The sequence below is a fragment of the Sorghum bicolor genome, chromosome 4 (genome assembly GCF_000003195.3).
Source record: "Sorghum bicolor cultivar BTx623 chromosome 4, Sorghum_bicolor_NCBIv3, whole genome shotgun sequence".
Taxonomy (NCBI): Eukaryota; Viridiplantae; Streptophyta; class Magnoliopsida; order Poales; family Poaceae; genus Sorghum; species Sorghum bicolor.
The window spans coordinates 9,411,592-9,431,606 of NC_012873.2; the positions used below are offsets into that span (position 1 = coordinate 9,411,592).

At 41.1% G+C, this 20,015-nt stretch overlaps 1 protein-coding gene and 1 pseudogene across 2 annotated transcripts; one reads left to right on the top strand and one right to left on the bottom strand.

The window, feature by feature from the left end:
• Positions 5,671 to 10,762, top strand: LOC8073811 (citrate synthase, glyoxysomal). Of its 2 annotated transcripts, XM_021459902.1 has the most exons (14): positions 5,673 to 5,818; positions 5,942 to 6,040; positions 6,387 to 6,567; positions 6,657 to 6,742; positions 6,837 to 6,941; positions 7,087 to 7,149; positions 7,301 to 7,410; positions 7,554 to 7,673; positions 7,745 to 7,820; positions 8,926 to 8,999; positions 9,112 to 9,232; positions 9,829 to 9,926; positions 10,015 to 10,138; positions 10,360 to 10,762. In XM_021459902.1, the coding sequence occupies exons 1-14, from the start codon at positions 5,813 to 5,815 to the stop codon at positions 10,489 to 10,491; spliced, it is 1,395 nt and encodes a 464-aa protein (XP_021315577.1). In that variant the 5' UTR covers positions 5,673 to 5,812; the 3' UTR covers positions 10,492 to 10,762. The 2 variants fall into 2 exon arrangements, with proteins under 2 accessions (XP_002451828.1, XP_021315577.1); XM_002451783.2 differs by having other exon boundaries at positions 5,671 to 6,040.
• On the bottom strand, positions 13,263 to 17,336 carry LOC8073812 (annotated as a pseudogene).

The window sequence follows — 20,015 nt, forward strand, 5'->3', positions numbered from 1 at the left end:
TTTCTCAAAAAAAATCGAAGCCCACCGAATTGGGCGAAATTCGGAAAATTCGGACCGGTATCCACTCAAAATTTAAATGAAATTTGAGCAAATTTGAAGAAAATTTCCCCAAACTATCAGGAATTGCAGTGGGCTCATAGAGGGTTCACGCAGCGCCGACGGGGAACACGCAGGTGGCAGGGAGGGCAGCGACGATGCGGTGGTTGCAGCAGGGATGAATATGGCAGCAAAGACGTATCTGATGCAGTGACGACGCGACTGCGGCCGTCGAGGAGCGACCATGGCATGCGGGTTGCGTCGAGGAGTGTACATGGTGTAGGCTCGGACGTAGGGAAGTAGCCATGGCTCTCGCGGTGCGCCGGCGAAGGCGTCGCAGGTAGGAGACGGAGCTGCTGGCGACGGCTTGCAGGAAAGCTAGGCAACATGAGTAAGTTTTTAGGGTCACACTGATAGAGAAACCTTCGTGGGCTGTTGTTGGACCATGGAACGGGCTGGAAATTTGAATGGGGCCGAAATATTTTGACCGGTTTGGTTTTGTCTCGGGCTGGGCCGAATTGGACGAATTTTGGTGAAATTCGGTGCTTTCGGGCCGAATCCCAGAACCATGACTCAGATCTCATTTCTATCTATGTGACTATGAAGACATGACTAAAACTAGAATTATAAATTTGACGGAGTAAATCAAGTAGAACTGTTGCTTGAACCCTCAAAATTAGTTTTAAGGACTAAAACTAAAAAACAAGCTCTAGTAGGACCTTTACTAGAGCCTTAAAATGATAGACCCCTCAAATCTCCTCCTCAGCTCCCATTCCAGGGGATCATGCTTTAGGCCCTCCAACGACATTGCAATTGTTCCTCCCCTCGTGCGCTCATGGAATCGCACCCGCTTACTGTGCTTCCTGCTCCACCATCTGTGGTGAGGCCCTTTCACCTGCATAGCCCCTCATTCCTCCCCATGATGCGGCTCCGTCCACAAGAAACCCCTCTGCCCAGCATGGCTCCTCGTGCTCAGCCCATCGTCCCATCTGTCGAGGAGGCCATGTCCCTAGCGAGATCCTAGTTCCTAGCCCACCCCATCAACCGACGAGGCCCCTCTACCCAATGTGGCTCCATGGTAATGTTGGTCGGCTCACCATCCCCTTGGGGAGGTCTTGTCCCCAGCGAGATCGGCTTCCCATGATCACCCAACTAGATCTTGGCTACTCTCCTCTCCCCTGGGCAACCCCTCCCTAGTGACCCCCGATGAGCTCCTTCGCTGGTGTGGCTACACTTGACTCGATCTCCTCCCTGCATCGATCATAGCTCAGTATATTATAGCAATGTAAATGATGAGTGGTGATGGCAAGGATCATGGATGCATGTGTGCAAGTGCTCAATATTTGAAGATGGAGATGATGGATGGATGTAATACCTGATTTTAAGGACAAAATCAGATATGCACCATATGTAAGTTTTAGAAGTCAAATCTCACATATAGCTACAAATGAGGGGTAATATCAAAAGACAACGCATAAATTATATAATGTACTTAGTATAAAAGAAATAACCTTTGATAGCAAACAGCGGATAGACAACTCCAAACATCGGGTATTAACTCCTCTCCACAGGATCAAACTGACTGGTTGATCACAAGCCTAAAGCATCTCCTGAAGTGTGGGGGAAATTGCAAGAGTGAGCACATATCGTACTCAACAAGTATAACTAGGGATTCATGAGGCTCAATAAGCTGACACTGGTTTGACTGCATTTAGCTTTTATATGTAGATAGCATATTTATCTTTAGATAGCAATTGTCAAGATAGCATAATTAAATCCCATAACCACATGATCAAATGTATACAAGAATTATGAATAACACATATAAACAACATAATAAACAATCATTTATCATCATTAATCACGTTCATCAGTGTCCATCTATTCCGTCAGTTTTCCGGGCCGCCCGTATCCGTAGGCACGGCTAGTATACCAGATTTTAACACTCTGGAGAGGTTGTACATCTTTAACCATGAGTCATGATTTACCCTTTCGCCCGAGGTGATCAGCCTCTTAACCCACTTCCAAGAAAGGTCGGCAGGGATCACTATGAAGTCTTTCAAAGGTTCGTCTAACAAGTTAGGGCCGCTTGGTTTCATTAGTCAGTCCATGTGATTCACCCGCAGGAATCCACGGTCTGCTATTCCCCAATTACGCCACACGGGTAACCGCTAACGAGCTAGAAAAGTTACTCATACTTGACTAAAGCCAGAGCCATATAGCCCTCATGGTTGTACGAGTTGTCCCAGCTTTTGCCAAGGGATAAGTCCTTATGGAGGGTCAAGATCAATCCAGCAAAAGCCAGAGTTCTTTCCACCCTTTATGTTCAAGTTGCTAGAAAGCTTATTTTATTGTTTATTGTATATCCAAACATTCATGTTACAAGATCATAGATTATATTGAAGCACTAGCAAGAACTACCCAAATGCGTATCCAAAATAGGTAACAAGAAATTCAGGATAACAAACATCTATGATTTTGCTAAGGTCATCAAGATGGACACATGCATATGATAAATATTGTATTAATTGTGTATAGGTAACAAGGATAATCCCCAGTTATACTTGCCTTAATCCAAATGCTCTTGTTGATCCCGCTGGTCTTACTAGTTGTCCAAGGCTCTGATCTTGATCACTGAAGTACTCTTGTTCACCACGAGTTGCTCACCGACTAAACTCGATCATCGATCACACAAACAATCGGAGAAAGCATACACGAGCAAACAAAGCTACAATTAGAACAGTACACCAATCATATAAAAACAGTATGAGAAGTTTATAAAATGATTCTACGCATGACTACGATTTCATAGATGTAAAGATCACGAAAATCGGAGTTAAAACGTAGAAGTTATGAATTTTCTAAGATTTTGGATAGAAAAGTAATTAATTAATTAAGGTCACGAAATTAAAAAGTTTCCAACTGAGAAAACCATTTTTCTAACATGTAGAGCTCATGAAAACAAACCTAACGCAATTTGAATGGGTCAAATCGGAGTTAGAATGAATATTTTATAGCCAAAAAAATCCAGTGGCAAATTTGTAATTTAATGAAAACGTATTTTGAATTATACCGAGGTAGAATACGTTTTCTAAAGGACATAGCGTGTTTCTGGAAAGACGTAAAGGACTGCGGGTTTATTTAGAAAAACTCCGAGGGCTCTTTATCAAAATCTACCCCGAAGGGGTATCTTCTAATCTCGGCCCTTGGTTTTGGATCGGATGGCTCAGAATGATTCCAGGCGGGTGAGGGGAGTTCCCTGGTCGGAGAGGGAGTCCACGGTGGCTCCATGGCCGGAAAAGAGCAGAGCTCGCCGGAGTTGGTGGAGAAGGCATTAGGAAGCTCAGTTTTCGACGGTAAAAGTTCCGGGAGCAAGAGAGGACCCTTGCGAACTCACCTGGGGGGTTATCGAAGCTCGGGGAGATCTCAGGAGAGGCGCGCAACGCAAACCGCGGACGGGAGTTTCCCTGAACACTTCGGCGACCTGCGACGAGTGACACAGAGCATGAATTCACGAGGGGTAAGACTCAGGGGCTTCGCAAACGCAGCACAAAGCTCGGTAGAAAGGTTACGGTGGCCCGGAGATAAAGGTCGTCGGAATAGGCAACGGCGGGCGGCTCCTGCGCCTCTGCGAGATCCAAAACAGGGACACCGGCGAAAAGGGCAGCTCCTAATCTCGTGGATGGGGAAAAGGGGTGCGCGGGAGGGCTGCAGGCTTTAAAGGAGCGGGTCACGCGCAGCTCAGGCAAGGAATCCCGAAGAAATTGGGATCGGGCGGCGTCGGTTGTGTCCTGTTCGTGCACGACTCGACGAGGAAGACGATGGAGCCACTGCCAAGTGGGCCCCAGCTGTCAGCTGCAGGAGAGAGGGGAGGGTGGCGCTGGGCTTGCTGCGGGCGCTTGGGCCGGGTGCTAACTGGGCCGGGGGAGGGAAGCGCTGCTGCTGTTGGCCATTGGTCTGGGGAGGAGAGTGGGTCGAGGGTCAGGATGAGGGGGAAAAAGTTTTGTTTTTTTTCTATTTTCCTTTCTTTTATTCCAAAGCCATTTTCCAATTCATTTTAAAATCACTTTGAAATATTTTTGAACTTTAGTCAAATCACTCAGCACAATAAAATTAATTCTCCTGTATGAATGCACAAACAAGTTGCTAAGCTCCATGATAAGTTTTATTTTAATGAAAAATATTATTTTCCTGTATTCTCATGAGCACAAAAATTCATAATTAAATCATTTTAGCTCTATTTCCCAAAAAAACACATTTTAGGGTGTTACAATGGAGTCGAAAGCAAAGCAAGGCAAAGATATATGATAAGCTTTTGCTTTCACCGGCTATGGGTGATTAGGGAAGTTGAATGGCCAGGTTAGCAAATATGGCGAAAATTAATTAAGCACTATCATATTTATTAGCCTTGAAACAAGTACTAGGTAATTTTTTGGATTGACCAAATATTGACATAGCGGGCTCGGGCTCTTATCCAAACAACCCACTATGCTTCATTTCAGGGTTGTAAACTTATAATCAACCTTGTCCTTTGTTAAACCAAGTAACTACGAAACCTAATCCCCTACTTGAGAATCGTACCATCAAGTGAGTAGAATGGGTAGAGCAAGGTTGGCATATATCTATACTGTACTAAAATCTACAGCGGTACACATATGATTGTAAAATACTCCCTATATCCATATTTATGTTTTATTCTAGGTATGCTTGGGACGGAGTGAGTGGACTCTTTATCGAACAATACCGGTACTCCAAATTTACTATGTTCGCTCCTGCGAAGCAAAAGCGTACATATTTGAGTACCTGAGCGATAACTTGCTATTATCCGAGATGTAGTAATCTTCCCGTTAATTTGTCTAAGATCATTTTTGGATTATAAAACTAATAGTTAGCTATAGCTCCTTTAGATCAAATGGATCTAGCTAACAGTTTAGCTAATTATTAGCTAATTATCAGACTAACAATTATCCTACTAATTGCTAAACCAGCTAATAACAACTTAATATAGTTAACTATGAGCTAGCTCACTAGTAAATTGTACTGAAACTCCTAACTTAAGGTCATCTCTTCAAAAAATCCAAAGTTTGAATTGGAAGCTAAGGCCTTGCTTAGTTCACCCAAAATCTAAAAAGTTTTTAAGATTTTCCGTCACATCGAATCTTGCGGCACATGTATGGAACATTAAGGCATTGTTTAGTCTACCCAAAAACTAAAAACTTTGCAAGATTTCCTCATCACATCGAATCTTGCGGCACATGCATAGAGCATTAAATATAGATAAAAATAAAAACTAATTGTACAATTTGACTGTAAATCGCGAGATGAATCTTTTGAGCTTAGTTCATGATTGAACAATATTTGTCAAATAAAAACGAAAGTGCTACACTCCCCAAAACCAAAATTTAAAAAAAAGATAACTAATTGTACAATTTAATTATAATTTGCGAGACGAATTAGCCTAAGTAGTCTATAATTAAATAATAATTACAAAATAAAAATACTACAGTACTAAAAAAACTTTTTATAACCTCCTAAGGCCTAACTCACGCGTGACGTGGAAGCAGAGCTGGATCACGATAAGCCCACACGCACGAGTCTCACCTTCGCACGACTCCAAGCAGCAAAATCATCACGTCAATAAACGAGCAGACGCATCGAATTGCGCGAAGCCAAAGCGTCCAAGCAACCACCACTTCTGCTCTTCCTCCCCTCTCCCCTCTGCTCGGCCTCCTGCTCCCTTCTCCCACCGACCAACTCGATCCCGCGCCGCCGCGCCATGGATCGCGCCGACCCCGCGCGGGGCCGCCTCGCCGTGCTCTCCTCCCACCTCCGCGCCGGTGGCGCGGTGGCAGGGGAGGCGGCGGGGCTGGAGAGGTCGCCGGTGTCCGCGGCGGCGCCCGGGCCCCGCGCCGGCGCGCTCGCCGTGGTGGACGGGAGGACCGGGAAGCGGCACGAGGTCAAGGTCTCCGAGGACGGCACCGTGCGCGCCACCGACTTCAAGAAGGTACTGAGCAGCGAGCGCGGATTGACGGTTCCGGCGGTCGCGCCGTGCCGTGATCCACGGGGGGCTTGACGTTTAGGATGCGATTTCTGTTGTCATGTAGGCTGGGTTGCTGCCGGAACAGGCTGTGCGAATTGTCAGTTTGTAGGAATCATGATTGATGGCCCAAGTTTGTTGAATTAGGTGCTGAATTTTTAGGTCTGCCTGAAGTTGCCCTGTAGCCTGTAATATGCTGAAGTTGCCCTGTAGAAACCTAAGATAAACACTTTACTTTCCGCCATGTTTCGTTTGCGATGATAGAGGACCCGCTAGAAACTAAGATGTTTATCCTTACCGAAATATGCTGCAGATTACCGCTGGTAAGGATGACAAGGGTCTTAAGATTTATGATCCTGGTTATCTTAACACTGCCCCTGTTCGCTCCACCATCTGCTACATCGATGGGGACGAGGGAATCCTTCGCTACAGGGGTTATCCAATCGAAGAGTTGGCTGAAAGCAGTTCGTTTGTTGAGGTGGCGTACCTTTTAAGTAAGTGATACTGACTTTGCTGTCCTGTTATTTATCATCGCAACCGATTGAAATTGTTTGGTTATTAACTTACATAATATTGTATTCAGTGTATGGGAATCTGCCTACTCAGAGCCAATTGGCAAGCTGGGAATTCGCTATTTCTCAGCATTCTGCTGTTCCTCAAGGACTGTTGGTATGCTTTATTACCATTTTCCCCTATGAATACAATTTTTTCAGTTTGGCATGGATTGAAATGTAAAGTTTCTAATTTTTTTTTATGTGTTCAGGATATCATACAATCGATGCCCCATGATGCTCACCCCATGGGTGTCCTTGCCAGCGCAATGAGCACCCTTTCTGTCTTCCATCCGGATGCAAACCCTGCTCTTAAAGTAAGTACCGCCTAAACACACCAATTGAGCCAGATGATTATTCAACTAGATCAACTTTCTGTGACACAATTAACTGGAAATTTGAACTCTGACAGATTTTTATATTTGAATTTAATTGTTTTGAACACATATTCTGCTTATGTAGGGTCAAGATCTTTATAAGTCAAAGCAGGTGAGGGATAAACAAATTGTCCGAGTACTTGGGAAGGTATGCCTGGTTATCTAGTTCCTTTAGTTAATGCTATAATTCTTAGGTACTCATCCAATCAAGTAATATGTTCCATAGTAGCAAACAACTTGAGATCTTGCAAATTTAAAAGAATCTTACCTTGATTTTTGTATGCATTTGGCTTGTTCAGGCACCAACAATAGCAGCTGCTGCCTACTTGAGATTAGCAGGAAGGCCTCCCATCCTTCCTTCAAATACTCTATCTTATTCAGAGAACTTCTTGTACATGCTGGACTCTTTGTAAGTTGTTTCACCTTGAATATTATGAACTCTGTATTTTGATTATGCCAAGTATGATTATTTTCATCCATTCAACTAAACAAACAGTTCAATTCTGTGGCTGTACGTTGATTTATGTTTTCTAAAGAAAATTAATTTGGCAGGGGTAACAAATCATATAAACCAAATCCTCGACTTGCTCGAGCTCTAGACATCCTGTTTATTCTGCATGCTGAACATGAAATGAACTGCTCTACAGCTGCTGTTAGGCACCTTGCTTCAAGGTAAATCACTTCCTAATTTTACCTCCAAACAGTAAGGAACAATTTCCTAATGAGCTATATTATGTCTATAGTGGTGTGGATGTCTTCACTGCTCTTTCTGGTGGTGTTGGAGCTCTATATGGTCCTCTGCATGGCGGTGCAAATGAGGTAAGTCATAGTGAGCATAAAAGCTAAGAAATTACTTAACTTACTTCATCTGTCATTTCTTTTCTATCATCAATGATAGAAAAGTTGACTTTGGATAAAGTGAGAGTGACAACGAGTATGAAGCAGAGGGAGTACCTTTAGTGGGATGAGGTCTCCCTCTGTTTCATATTAGTTGTCACTCTTGCTTTGTCCAAAATCAAACCTTTCTATCTTTGACCATCAGACTTTCATATAGCTTATATCATAAGATTTATGTTTTTAGATTCACTATGGGAAATACTTAAAATTTGCATGTTTGTTAAGACTATATGAATTTATAGGAATTGATGGCCAGAGATATAAACGTTCGACTTAGGACAATCTAAAATGGCAACTAATTTGAAACAGAGTGATTATCCTTTTTGAGCTCATTTATACCTTTTCCCCCTTTTTGTATAATCAAGCATGATAATTTTTTTACGTCCTTTGTCAAAGCAAAAAGACCCAAGATCCTAAATGTTTTCTGGTCGGCTGGTCGACCCTGGTCGACCTGGGACCGACCATGCGATTAATCGCGATTAATCAGCGACCAGGTCGATTAATCGACCCTGGTCGTCCCCCTGGTCGTCCAGGCATATCAGCTGGTCGACCTATATATATACCTCTATATATACACTATATTATACACAATAAAGGAAGCATCAAGACTGCATTACTGTAAACCAACATTCCTCTTCATCTTCAACTCTTTTTGATGTAAACCAACATCTCCTTCTTAACTATTTTTGGAGAACTGGGATAACCAACAGCATCTCCATACCCCCCACATATCTGCCGAGTCAAAAAAGCCCAAAAATAGAGCACACAACCTGGTCACCCATGTCCTAATCGGACGATTAATCACGATAAGTGGACGACTAATCGGACGACCAGGTTTCTGGTCGACCTGGTCGGGTCGGATCTCCTAATCGAGCACTCCTGACCGACCAGGACGATTAATCGTGATTAATCGGACGACCTGAAAACACAGCTAGCAATAGGGTGACACTTGTCTAGCTGTTGCTTTTAGAGGTTAAGGAGTCCTTGCTTAAGCTGTTCACTAAGAATATGTTATCCTGTATGCCAGGCAGTACTGAAAATGTTAAATGAGATTGGAAGTGTGGAGAATATTCCAGATTTCATTGAAGGAGTAAAGAACAGGTAACATATAGCTTCCACATGATCTATATTCAGGTGGAGATACTCAGTTTGTTGTTGCCCTTTTATACGCTTTTGACATTGTTATTACAAGATTCATTTGTTCATTTTCTAGGAAGAGGAAGATGTCAGGTTTTGGGCACCGTGTGTACAAGAACTATGACCCTCGTGCTAAAGTCATCAGGAAATTGTCAGAGGAGGTGTTCTCAATTGTTGGACGGGATCCACTTATTGAGGTTGGTTTCCCATGTGCTTTGATCGTAGACAGGAAATGTTTTCTGGATTAACCTTTTTTTAGAGTTAGTTGTATTGTGGTTTGAGCTTTTCTGGCAATGTGTAGTAACCAGTTAAGAGTTTCTGACTGTACATAGGTGGTAAACAGTTACTTTGTCATGTGTAATCTTGCAAACGATGCAGTATAAAGCTTTTTTCTGAGGTAGAAAATTGAATTTTTAGAATGAGTAAGATATATCACAGGTTACTTTGCATTGAAGATCTAAAATAGAAAACTGTTGAACATTTTATCTCCCCTAGTGTAGTGTCTAATAGATGCTGTATGGTCATGGTTTCAAAATGATGGAACCATTCACAAGTCACAACGGTATACTGGCCACAAGCAATGCTGGTATACTCTTAAGTGGTTACAATTGTCCATTTTGCTACTTAATTATTTTCCATCTCATAAATGAAAAGTTCTGCTCAAGGAAAAGAGAATTCCAAGAATTCTGCAGTAAAATGGGGATAATAGACAATAAGGATGTGCAACTACAAGAGTGCCTTGGCAAAACTAACTGGGTCGTCTTACATTTTACTTTTCCTTATGTCATGTCAGGTGGCCATTGCTCTAGAAAAGGCAGCACTGTCAGATGAATATTTTGTCAAGAGGAAGCTATATCCAAACGTGGACTTCTACTCTGGGTTAATTTATAGGTACTTTGGTTGGGAGCGACACCTGATTTTCTTTCTTTTCCTCCCCTTGGTATTATGGTAGTTTTACTGTTACTGTATTGGTTTCCAGGGCGATGGGATTCCCTACAGAATTTTTCCCTGTGCTGTTTGCCATTCCTCGCATGGCTGGCTGGCTAGCACATTGGAAAGAGTCACTCGATGATCCCGACACTAAGATTATGAGGCCCCAACAGGTCAGTAGAAACTAGAAAGGGAAAACATTATCCAGTACTGTTTTCTCCATTTAACTTTATTTTTGTCATATATTTCAAAATTATTAGAGCGAATATTCCCACTCAACATCTATGCTCACATGCTGGTTGTAAGAAATTTTGTGGTACAAGTAGCTTGAGATCAGATTTTTACCTACTTCCATACAATTTCTTCAGCTGACGATGTTCTGTTATTTCTCCAGGTATACACCGGCGCCTGGCTGAGGCATTATACCCCAGTCAGAGAACGAGTGCTGCCAAGCCAGAGTGAGGAACTCGGCCAGATTGCCACCTCAAACGCAACTAGGCGCCGCCGTGCTGGTTCTGCCCTGTAGAATAGCTGCTGCATATAAACACACCGGCATATACTCAATAAACAGCGACCACTTTTGTGCTTGGAAAGGCCACAGGTGCTTAGCTTTTTGGAGTTGTAGGCCTTCTGTTGTCAAGTATATAGGCAATAATGCCGTGAGAACACCACACCGTTACAATGTAAAACTGTTATGGGTCATGACTCTGCTGGTGTACACCCCTTGCGTTCTCTATGACTTTTCCCTTAAGATGAATGAAAAGGTACGATCAAGTTCCTGGGTCTTCTTGCCTTGACACCATGTTCTCGTTTTGGTGATTTTTGGTTGCTCGTTTGTATGGAGATAAATGAAAACAAAATTACATTGTTGACATATTTGTGTCGCGGATATATTTGACATAATTAATTTTATTGTTTCCATGCGTTCTAAAATAGATGACACCTTAGGTATGAATTTGGATTTTTGGGACATAGGGTCTTCCATTTTGGGACGGAGTTAATACTCCTCTGACCTAAAAAGAGTGTCGTTTTAGGTTTCCGTGCCACAAGTTTAACTCAATTTATAGAAAATACGTGCAATATTTGTATCTCTAAATAATTTTGTTAAAAACTAGATTTGAAGATATTTCTAATGATACTAATTATGTACTATAAATATTAATATTTTTTACTATATATTTAGTTAAAGTTATTTCTCGGAAAGCAAAAACGACACTTATTTTAAAACGGAGAGAATATATTGTTAAAGCACCCGGAAACGTGTTTGGTGTTTTTGGACACCACATCCATGTTCATTCTGTTCATCCGTAACATTGTGCACCATGCCGTCGGGATTGAGAAAATCGATCGAGCACAAAGACAGAAACAACTTTTATTATTATTACTATGTAAATGTCTGTGCGTTGCAACACAAAATATTATAATAACATATGTACGAGGGAGTTCACAAAAGATAGATAGTTAGCTGTAACTTTGAATGTGGAGCTAAAGTATAAACTTCAATTATCTATAATGTAAGAACCTATATTACAACTGTGATAATTAAATATTAATATAATCTTATATAAGTCTTTAAGAACAGGTTGCACATATATAGAGCATTAAATATAGATTAAAAAATAACTTTGCATAGTTTGTCTGTAATTTGCGAGACGGATTTTTTAAGCTTAATTAGTCTATGATTAGACAATATTTGTATAGATAATAGAATAACTAATTATATAGTTTATCTGTAATTTGCGAAACGAATTTTTTGAGCCTAGTTAGTCCAAAACTTTTTGAACGAAAATGCTAGTGTTAAATTCAAAAACTTTTTGAATCTAAACCAAGCCTAAGGCCTTGTTTAGTTCATCCCAAAATCCAACTTTTTTTCAAGATTCTCCTTCACACACATGCATGAAGCGTTAAATATAGATAAAAAATAACTTTGCATGGTTATCTATAATTTGTGAGACGAATCTTTTGAGCCTATTTAGTCCATGGTTGAACAATAATTATCAAATACAAACGAAAGTGTTATAGTGTCAAAATAAAAAAAATAGATCTAAGGTCTTGTTTAGTTCACCCTCAAATCTAAAAAATTTTCAAGATTTCCCGTCATATCGAATCTTGGCATATGTATGAAACATTGAATATAAATAAAATAAAAAACTAATTATACAGTATGTTCGTAATTTGCGAGATGAATTTTTTAAGTTTAATTAATCTATGATTAGATAATAATTACCAAATACAAATAAAATTGGTATAGTACAAAAAAAAACAACTTTTGATCTCACGAACTAAACAAGGCCTAAATAGATGCGTGCGAGTTAGAGTGAATGGGACCACCACCTGTATACATTTGCAGCACCACCATGCTAGGCGCTAGGTAGCAGCAGTTAGGGCAATGCAGACTCTATCATAGAGTCTAAAGTTATTTATTACCTCGAACAATGTGGACTTGGAGTCTAAATAAGACTTGGAGTCTTATTTTTTCTACCTCTTTCTTCAATAAATATGCTGCCACGTCAGCAAAATACCATAAATAATATGTAATTAAGTGTCTTGGACTCTGTGATAGAGTCTTGCATTGTGAGTGCCTTTAGAGTGAATGGGACCAGCACCTGTATACATTTGCAGCACCACCATGCTAGGCGCTAGGTAGCAGCAGCAGGCCTCAGCAGCAGCGGCAGCAAGAGGCCTAGGCGGCAGCAGGCAACACTGCAGGTTGTATGGGATTTATGTTTTCAAGACTATACAAAGGAACCGTAAATATTCTCTTCTCATCTTTTTCTTCTCATCTTTTTCTTTAATGCTTGGTTCCTATTTGAAATATAGTAGCACGTACTCGCTCCGTCCCAAATTATAAGTCATTCTAAAAATTTTGGAGAATCAAAGTTTTTTCAAGTTTAACCAAATTTATATAGCAAAATAATAACATTTTTAGTAACAACCAAGTATCGTTAGATTCTTTATTCGTTATAATTTTATAGTGTACCTATTTTATGACATAAATCTTTATATTTCTCTCTATATTTTTTATCAAACTTGAAAATACTTTGACTCTCTAAGATTCTTGGAATGACTTATAATTTGGAACGGAAGGAGTATTAAACTTGGTGCTGTTTTTGTAATCTACTCATAAAGTAGGCTGCAAACATCAAGGCTTATCTAAACCTTAAAAGGCTTGAGCAGCACATATGAAACATGAGATGAACCCTAACAGGCAAATCCTTGTCAAAAAAAAAAAAAAAACCCTAACAGGCAAACCAAAATTTTGAAAAACCTGGAGCTCATCAAATATATGTAAAGCTATAAAGACAACTGGCAACAGGCGTACCACAATTTCCAACAAACATTCTGCCATTCATGTCTGTGCCACAACACATTACATATTGGAGATTTTGTTCTTCGCGTAATAATAAAACAAAAAGTATGATACAAACAAAAACAAAGCTTAATGCTGCAGCGGGGGTACTGATGGGTGGTCTTGCTACCGCAGAAAAGATCCAGGGCTGAAAATTATGGGTGAGAACTGAGAACAAGTCCAACTAGAACGGGTATTCTTCAAGATGCGTTGCTCTCTTCACCAATATGGCTGCACATAAGGCATAGAGTATGGTGAGATAAATGTATATATTTGCATACAAGCAATTAATTTGACACAAACAAAAGGATGATGTACCAAAATGTAGGCATGTAGCATCCAAAACATATTTGGAGTTCATAACATACACAGATATGCACAGCTTCTATAACCCTAGAGCTCAATGTAGACTGGTTGTATGATTTGGTATATAACAAAAAAAACATGAGCTCATCTACAACAATGCAAGCACCAGGTATGTCAATGGGAGTTACAGTGGGGTGGTTGATATACCTTACATTTAGTGACGCCTTCTGTCTCTATGTTCATCTCTAGAATAACGTTGTTCATAATCCCTCCTTGAATGGTAATGTAAGTCATCATCACGCCTTGACCTCTTGGAATCGTGACTATCCATATATCTACTGTGTCGACCATGCTCTTCCTGCCATCTATTGTCATCTCTGTTCTGACGGTCTTTGTATCCCTCTTCTCTAACTCGCTCTTCCTGCCATCTATTGTCATCTCTGTTCTGACGGTCTTTGTATCCCTCTTCTCTAACTCCACTTGAATTTGGATCATATCGATCATCTATCAGTTTCCTTTTGTTGTCTCTCTCCACATCATTTCTGCCTTTCCTTCCATATTGCTCTCTCCCCCTCTGTCTCTCTTCCTCCCTCTCTTGTTGCCTTTTCTTCTCCATCTCCATCCTCTCTTCCTCCCTTTGTTTTTGCTTCTCCAGCTCTTTCCTCTCTACTTGCTTTTCAAGCTCTTTTCTTTCCTCCTCTTTCTGCCTTTGTGTAGTCAGCTCATTTCTTCTCCCTCCAGCACTCCTTTTCTGTTCCTCGTAGCTATCTGCACTGATGTCAGAATCACTGCTGCTGAGGCTGCTGCTGAAATCTGAACTCTCACTTGAGCTAGCTATTTTTCTTTTCTCTTGCACATCCTTTTTCAACACTGCAGCATTCAGTTGTCTTTCCTTAACACGGGAATAATCATCTGAATCTGAGTCATGGCGAAAGCTTTCCTTGTACTTTCTAGGCTTCTCATCCTCAGAAGCCCGAGAGCCATGGTTATACTTTCTCTGTCTAGGCTTCTCATCCTCAATGTAATGACGAGAGCTTTGCACTGGTATCTTGTTTTTTCCATTATTATCTGTAACAGAATCGGAATCATGACGAGAGGTTCCCACTGGCATCTTTCTCTCATCACGAATGCCCTTAGCATGTTCTACTTTCTTCTTCCTATAGTCACTATCTGTATCAGACTCAGAATCATGACGAGAGCTCTTCACTGGTACCTTCTTTCTCTCATCACGTTCATTCTTTGCATGTTCCATTTTCTTCTTGCCATAGTCACTATCTGTATCAGACTCAGAATCATGACGAGAGCTCTTCACGGGTACCTTCTTTCTCTCATCGCGTTCATTCTTTGCATGTTCCATTTTCTTCTTGCCATAGTCACTATCTGTATCAGACTCCGAATCATGGCGAGAGCTCTTCACCGGTATCTTGTTTCTCTTATCACGTTCATTCTTTGCATGTTCCACTTTCTTCTTGCCATAGCCACTATCTGTATCAGAGTCAGAATCATGATGAGAGCTCTTCACTGGTACCTTCTTTCTCTCATCGCGTTCGCTCTTTGCATGTTCCATTTTCTTCTTGCCATATTCACTATCTGTGTCAGATTCAGAATCATGACGAGAACTCTTTACTGGCATCTTCTTTCTCTCACCCCTATCATTCCTTGCATGTTCGGTTTTCTTCTTGCCATAGCCACTATCTGTATCAGACTCGGAATCATGACGAGAGTTCTTCATTGGTATCTTCTTTCTTTCACCTCGATCATTCTTTGCATGTTTGGCTTTATTCTTGCCATAGCCACTATCTGTATCAGACTCAGAATCATGACGAGAGTTCTTTACACGCTTGGCATTCTTCCGATCATTTTCAGAATCATCATCTGAACCAAGACGAGGTTTCTTCTTGTGTTTCTTTTCCTTCTTCTCATCATAATCAGTCTCTGAACCATCTTCTGAATCATGGCGAGAACTCTTCCTTTTTGTTTTTGTGTCATGATCATCATCTGAGTCCGAGTCATACTTGCTCTTTCTTGAACTTTTGTGTCGGCTCCTTTTGTCACTCTCTTTTTTCTTCTTGCTCTTCTTTGCATCCTTTGAATCCTTGCTATCCTTTTGCCAAGCAGTATCCAGTTCCTCATAATACTTACCAGGAACAAGCTCCCCAGATTCTACATCACTTTCTACATCCCCCTTCTTCTTAGCATCCTCAACGTCCAGCCCTAAAGCAGCCCTCAGAGTCTCAAGCTGTTTCTCCTTCCTTGCAGCAACATGGTGGCTCTGTGTGTCTGTAAACCTGAGAAAAATATGGCAACTTAGGATCAGAATTTAGATTATTAAAAACACAAGAAGAATTTAGATACCAAAAAAAATCGAGAGACTAAATGTTTATCAGAAACAATAATTTCATTTTCAAATGGTGATACAATCTCAGAAACTAAATGGAGGCATCCAACTAAAAAGAAAAGGCTACGTGAAAGTAGTGTGGTCATCTTCTATTGTATATCATCCGCCATCCAACAGAAAAAGAGAATGGACAGAAAATCAACCATTACAAAATGACAGACTTCCCCACATCTGCATAGGAATGAATGAAATCATGGCATGCAGCAAACTCTCCACATCCAAAGCTAGAAACTGATGAATCACACCATGCACATGGCAAACGCATTAATAATATAAACAGGAGCTACCACAATTCGCATACAGAACCAGCTGCAAGCAACAATTTTGTTTCTATATAATAAAAGAGATGACAAACTCAGGAAAAACTAAGGATAGGCATCCATCTATCTAAAACAAACTACATGAAAGAACTGCAAGAATCTTACCATCTATCCAATCCATCAATATGTAATTCTATGGTGGAGAACGTATAATAGGCAGAAAGTTACACAACTTTAGAAAGCCAGACTTCCCATATGTGCAAAGCTAGGGACTGATTAATGATTATATGGTCCTAACGATGGACAAATGCAAGCACATATAAACAGAACGTGAATTTCAAATATGGGATCGCACTTTAAGAACTAGCTTTCACACTTCAAATATGAAGAAACCTCCCAAAACTAATATAGAAGCCACTATACCTAGGTCTTGCTAGATAATTGACATGTAGCCTTATCTGCAGCAATCTAAACCTATATAAACACGAAAATAAACAACTGGCCAAAACCTATGATGAGACACCATAAGTCTGAAACCTAACACGAAAATTGTCAACTGACCAAAACCAACAAGACGCCAACAAATCCATACCCTCTGCCGCCAGGTAGAGGCGGTCGCCCGGCGCCGGGACCCATCCCTGCCTCCTCCGCTGCGGCGGCCGCGGCGGCCTCTGCCTCCGCGGCGTTGCGCGCCTCCTCGACGCGCTCCTCGATCTCGCCCTCGGTGTATCCCGCTCCTCGAGCGCGTCCCTGAGGACGAGCAGCTTGAGCTCGACCTGGCGCTTGCGGTCGTGCTCGAGGATCTCCTTGTTGGGCTTGCGCATCCCGCCGAGCCCGCCGCCGCCATCCGCGGCGTCGTGGAGCGGCGGCCTGTGTGGCCCGCCCGGCGGCCCCCCGCCGGAGGTGGTGCGGGGCTTGATGAAGAACTTGTTGGTCTGGACGTACCCGTTGGTGCCCGACCCCCGCGCGGTCTGCAGCCCGATGCCGTTGTACATCGCGGCCGGCGGGCGGGCGGGCGGGCGGGGAGGCGGCGGCGGGAGCCTCTGGCTAGGTTTTGGTCGGGTTGGGGCCGCGGCTTTGTGCTCGTGCGTCAGATCCCCAATTCGAGTCGGGGAGACGACGGGGTGCGGCTGGGTTGAAGGTTGGTATTCGGATGTGGGCCCGTGCCTTCGAGTCGGTTTGGTGGGGGCTGCGCGTCGGTCTCTGGTTGGGTGCGTAGCAGGGTGAAAAGCAGCCAAGGTGCTAGTACTTTTTTTTGTGCAGAACCAAGGAAGCACCATCACCGGACGGACCAGACGGTCACCAGCTGATGGGCTGGTCGACCCTGTCTGGGCCCATGGGCTCATTTTACCATTTCGGCCTCGTTTACATCCGAAATGTTTTAAGATTTTGAAACTGTAGCACTTTATTTGATAATTATTATCTAATCATAGACTAACTGGACTCGAAAGATTTCTCTAGTGATTTCTAATCTAAATGTGAAATTATTTATTTTTTAATCTATATTTAATGCTCTATAAATGTTCCACAAGATTCGATATAATGAGAAATTTTGAAAAGTTTTTAAATTATGAGGAAACTAAACACAGCCTTCGTCTATTAACACATAGGTACAGTACATGCAATGCTTCTACTTCAATTGTTTTGATCTTTTCAAAAAAAATATAAAAAAGTAGCTTGCCGGTTGTCAGAATCAGGAATCAGGGTCCTCGTACATATGCTGCGGCGGCAATGGTCATAGTAATGCATTATTACCGTGCAATTAGAAGAGTCTTAATGCAAGTTTTACCTCTTAGTTTTTAAGATGTGAAACTTAATACGAAACGGGTATCTCTCACTGTATAGTTTTATCGATATAGTTTCATAGAGTTATTTTAGCCTATTGTGGGTCTCACTGATGTCTTTCTCACACGTAGGATGAAACGAACTAAAGTTTCTCAATGCGTTATTTCATATGGTTTCCAACATTTTAGAAATAACAAATCATTCGTTTCGTGCCCATAAAATATTTCCATTTACTCTCCTCCTCAATACATGAAAAATCCTATTTCTACCGATGTAACATACTAACATTTTATTTAATGTGTATGACACTTCTATAAAATTTACATTGATACTAACCTTAGTGGGGCAGCATAATTAGTGGGGTCGATAAGATTTCATTATTTTTTTCCTGCCTTCCATGCGAGTGATTCCGTGATTTTATTTTTCCCTACAAGCAACTCCAAGAGAGTTGATAAAAATGAATGGCTAAATTCAAGATTTAGCCAATCTCTAAAATAGAAAATTATGTAAAAAAACAAAAATCTCCAACAGTCTTTCTATACGGCAAATCATATGGCTAGCGGGACATGCAAGCTATATTTACCAAGCGAAAACTCCGGGATAGATGACTTGCTATTTTAGCAAACCAAATACAATAACTGTTGGACTCTCTTTTCTCTCCCAAAATAGCCAAATATAGAATACATGACATGAATAGCTCTTCTCTTGGAGTTGCTCTTAGAGCGAGCGAGGTGGAAGCCCGTGCAACAATCGCTCGAAGAGTTACTAGGTGGGACCCTTTTCGTCCTCCTGGGTAATACGTACGAGTCTACAGGGCATGAGTTTGTCGGATTCTATTATTTTGACATTTGTTAGCTAGTCTCAATGCATGTTTTATGATAGTGTCATGCACATTAAATAAAATGTCATATAAGCAAAATCGTTGACTTGGCAAAGTCATTAAATGAAGGAGTTTCATCAGATGAGAGAGGAGTTTCATCCCCGTAAAACTTATATAGCTCGATTACCTAGTTTATAGTCTTGGTAACTGTGTCATAAAACTATGCATTGAGACTGACCTTAGTTGCATATAGAGAAGATATTAGAATGAAAGGAAGGCTTTTACCTGTAACAATGTTTTGGACACTCATAAGAAGAGAAAAAACTCAAAATAAACACAGCGCAACCTGCATCGGCAACACGTTTGGTACAGGGAGAGAGCAAGAGTTTAGAGGTATATAAGTTTAAAAATCTTTTGTTTTATTTGTTTTGTGAGTGTGAGAGCTTTTTATGCGAATGGAATGTGATTAGTATGAGTTTATAGCGTCAAATCAAATCCCTAGAGGATGAGTGGGAATTATGGCCTTGTTTAGTTGTGAAAAGATTTTAGATTTTAATACTGTAGCATTTTTCGTTTGTATTTGACAATTATTATCCAACTATATACTAACTAGGCTCAAAAGATTCGTCTCATAAATTATAGATAAACTGTGCAATTAGTTTTTGTTTTTGTTTATATTTAGTGCTTCATGCATGTGCCACAAAATTTGATGTGACGGAGAATTTTGAAAAGTTTTTGAATTTCGGGGTGAACTAAACAAGGCCTGTGTCTCGGGTCTTGTTTCATGTGTTGGAGTAGATTAAGGTCTTGTTTAGTTCACCCCTAAAACCCAAAACTTTTCAAGATTCCCTGTCACATCGAATCTTGCGGCACATGCATGAAACATTAAATACAAATAAAAATAAAAACTAATTACACAGTTTGTCTGTAAATCGCGAGACAAATCTTTTAAGCCTAGTTACTCTATGATTGAACAATGTTTGTCAAATAAAAACGAAAATATTACAGTGTTGTTTTCCCAAAAAATTTTGGAACTAGGCCTAATGGGGTGTTTGGGACTGCTCCATGAACTCTGCTCCACAAACTCCACCGTGGAGCAGCTCCATAAAAAACTGAAGTTTGTGGAGTACCT

Bases quoted from the DNA above. Each gene is read 5' to 3' on its own strand.
- LOC8073811 (XM_002451783.2), top strand. From the start codon at position 5,813: ATGGATCGCGCCGACCCCGCGCGGGGCCGCCTCGCCGTGCTCTCCTCC. The intron at 7,150-7,300 runs GTATGCCTGGTT...TGGCTTGTTCAG, and splicing joins TTGTCCGAGTACTTGGGAAG to GCACCAACAATAGCAGCTGC. The intron at 9,927-10,014 runs GTACTTTGGTTG...ATTGGTTTCCAG, and splicing joins TACTCTGGGTTAATTTATAG to GGCGATGGGATTCCCTACAG.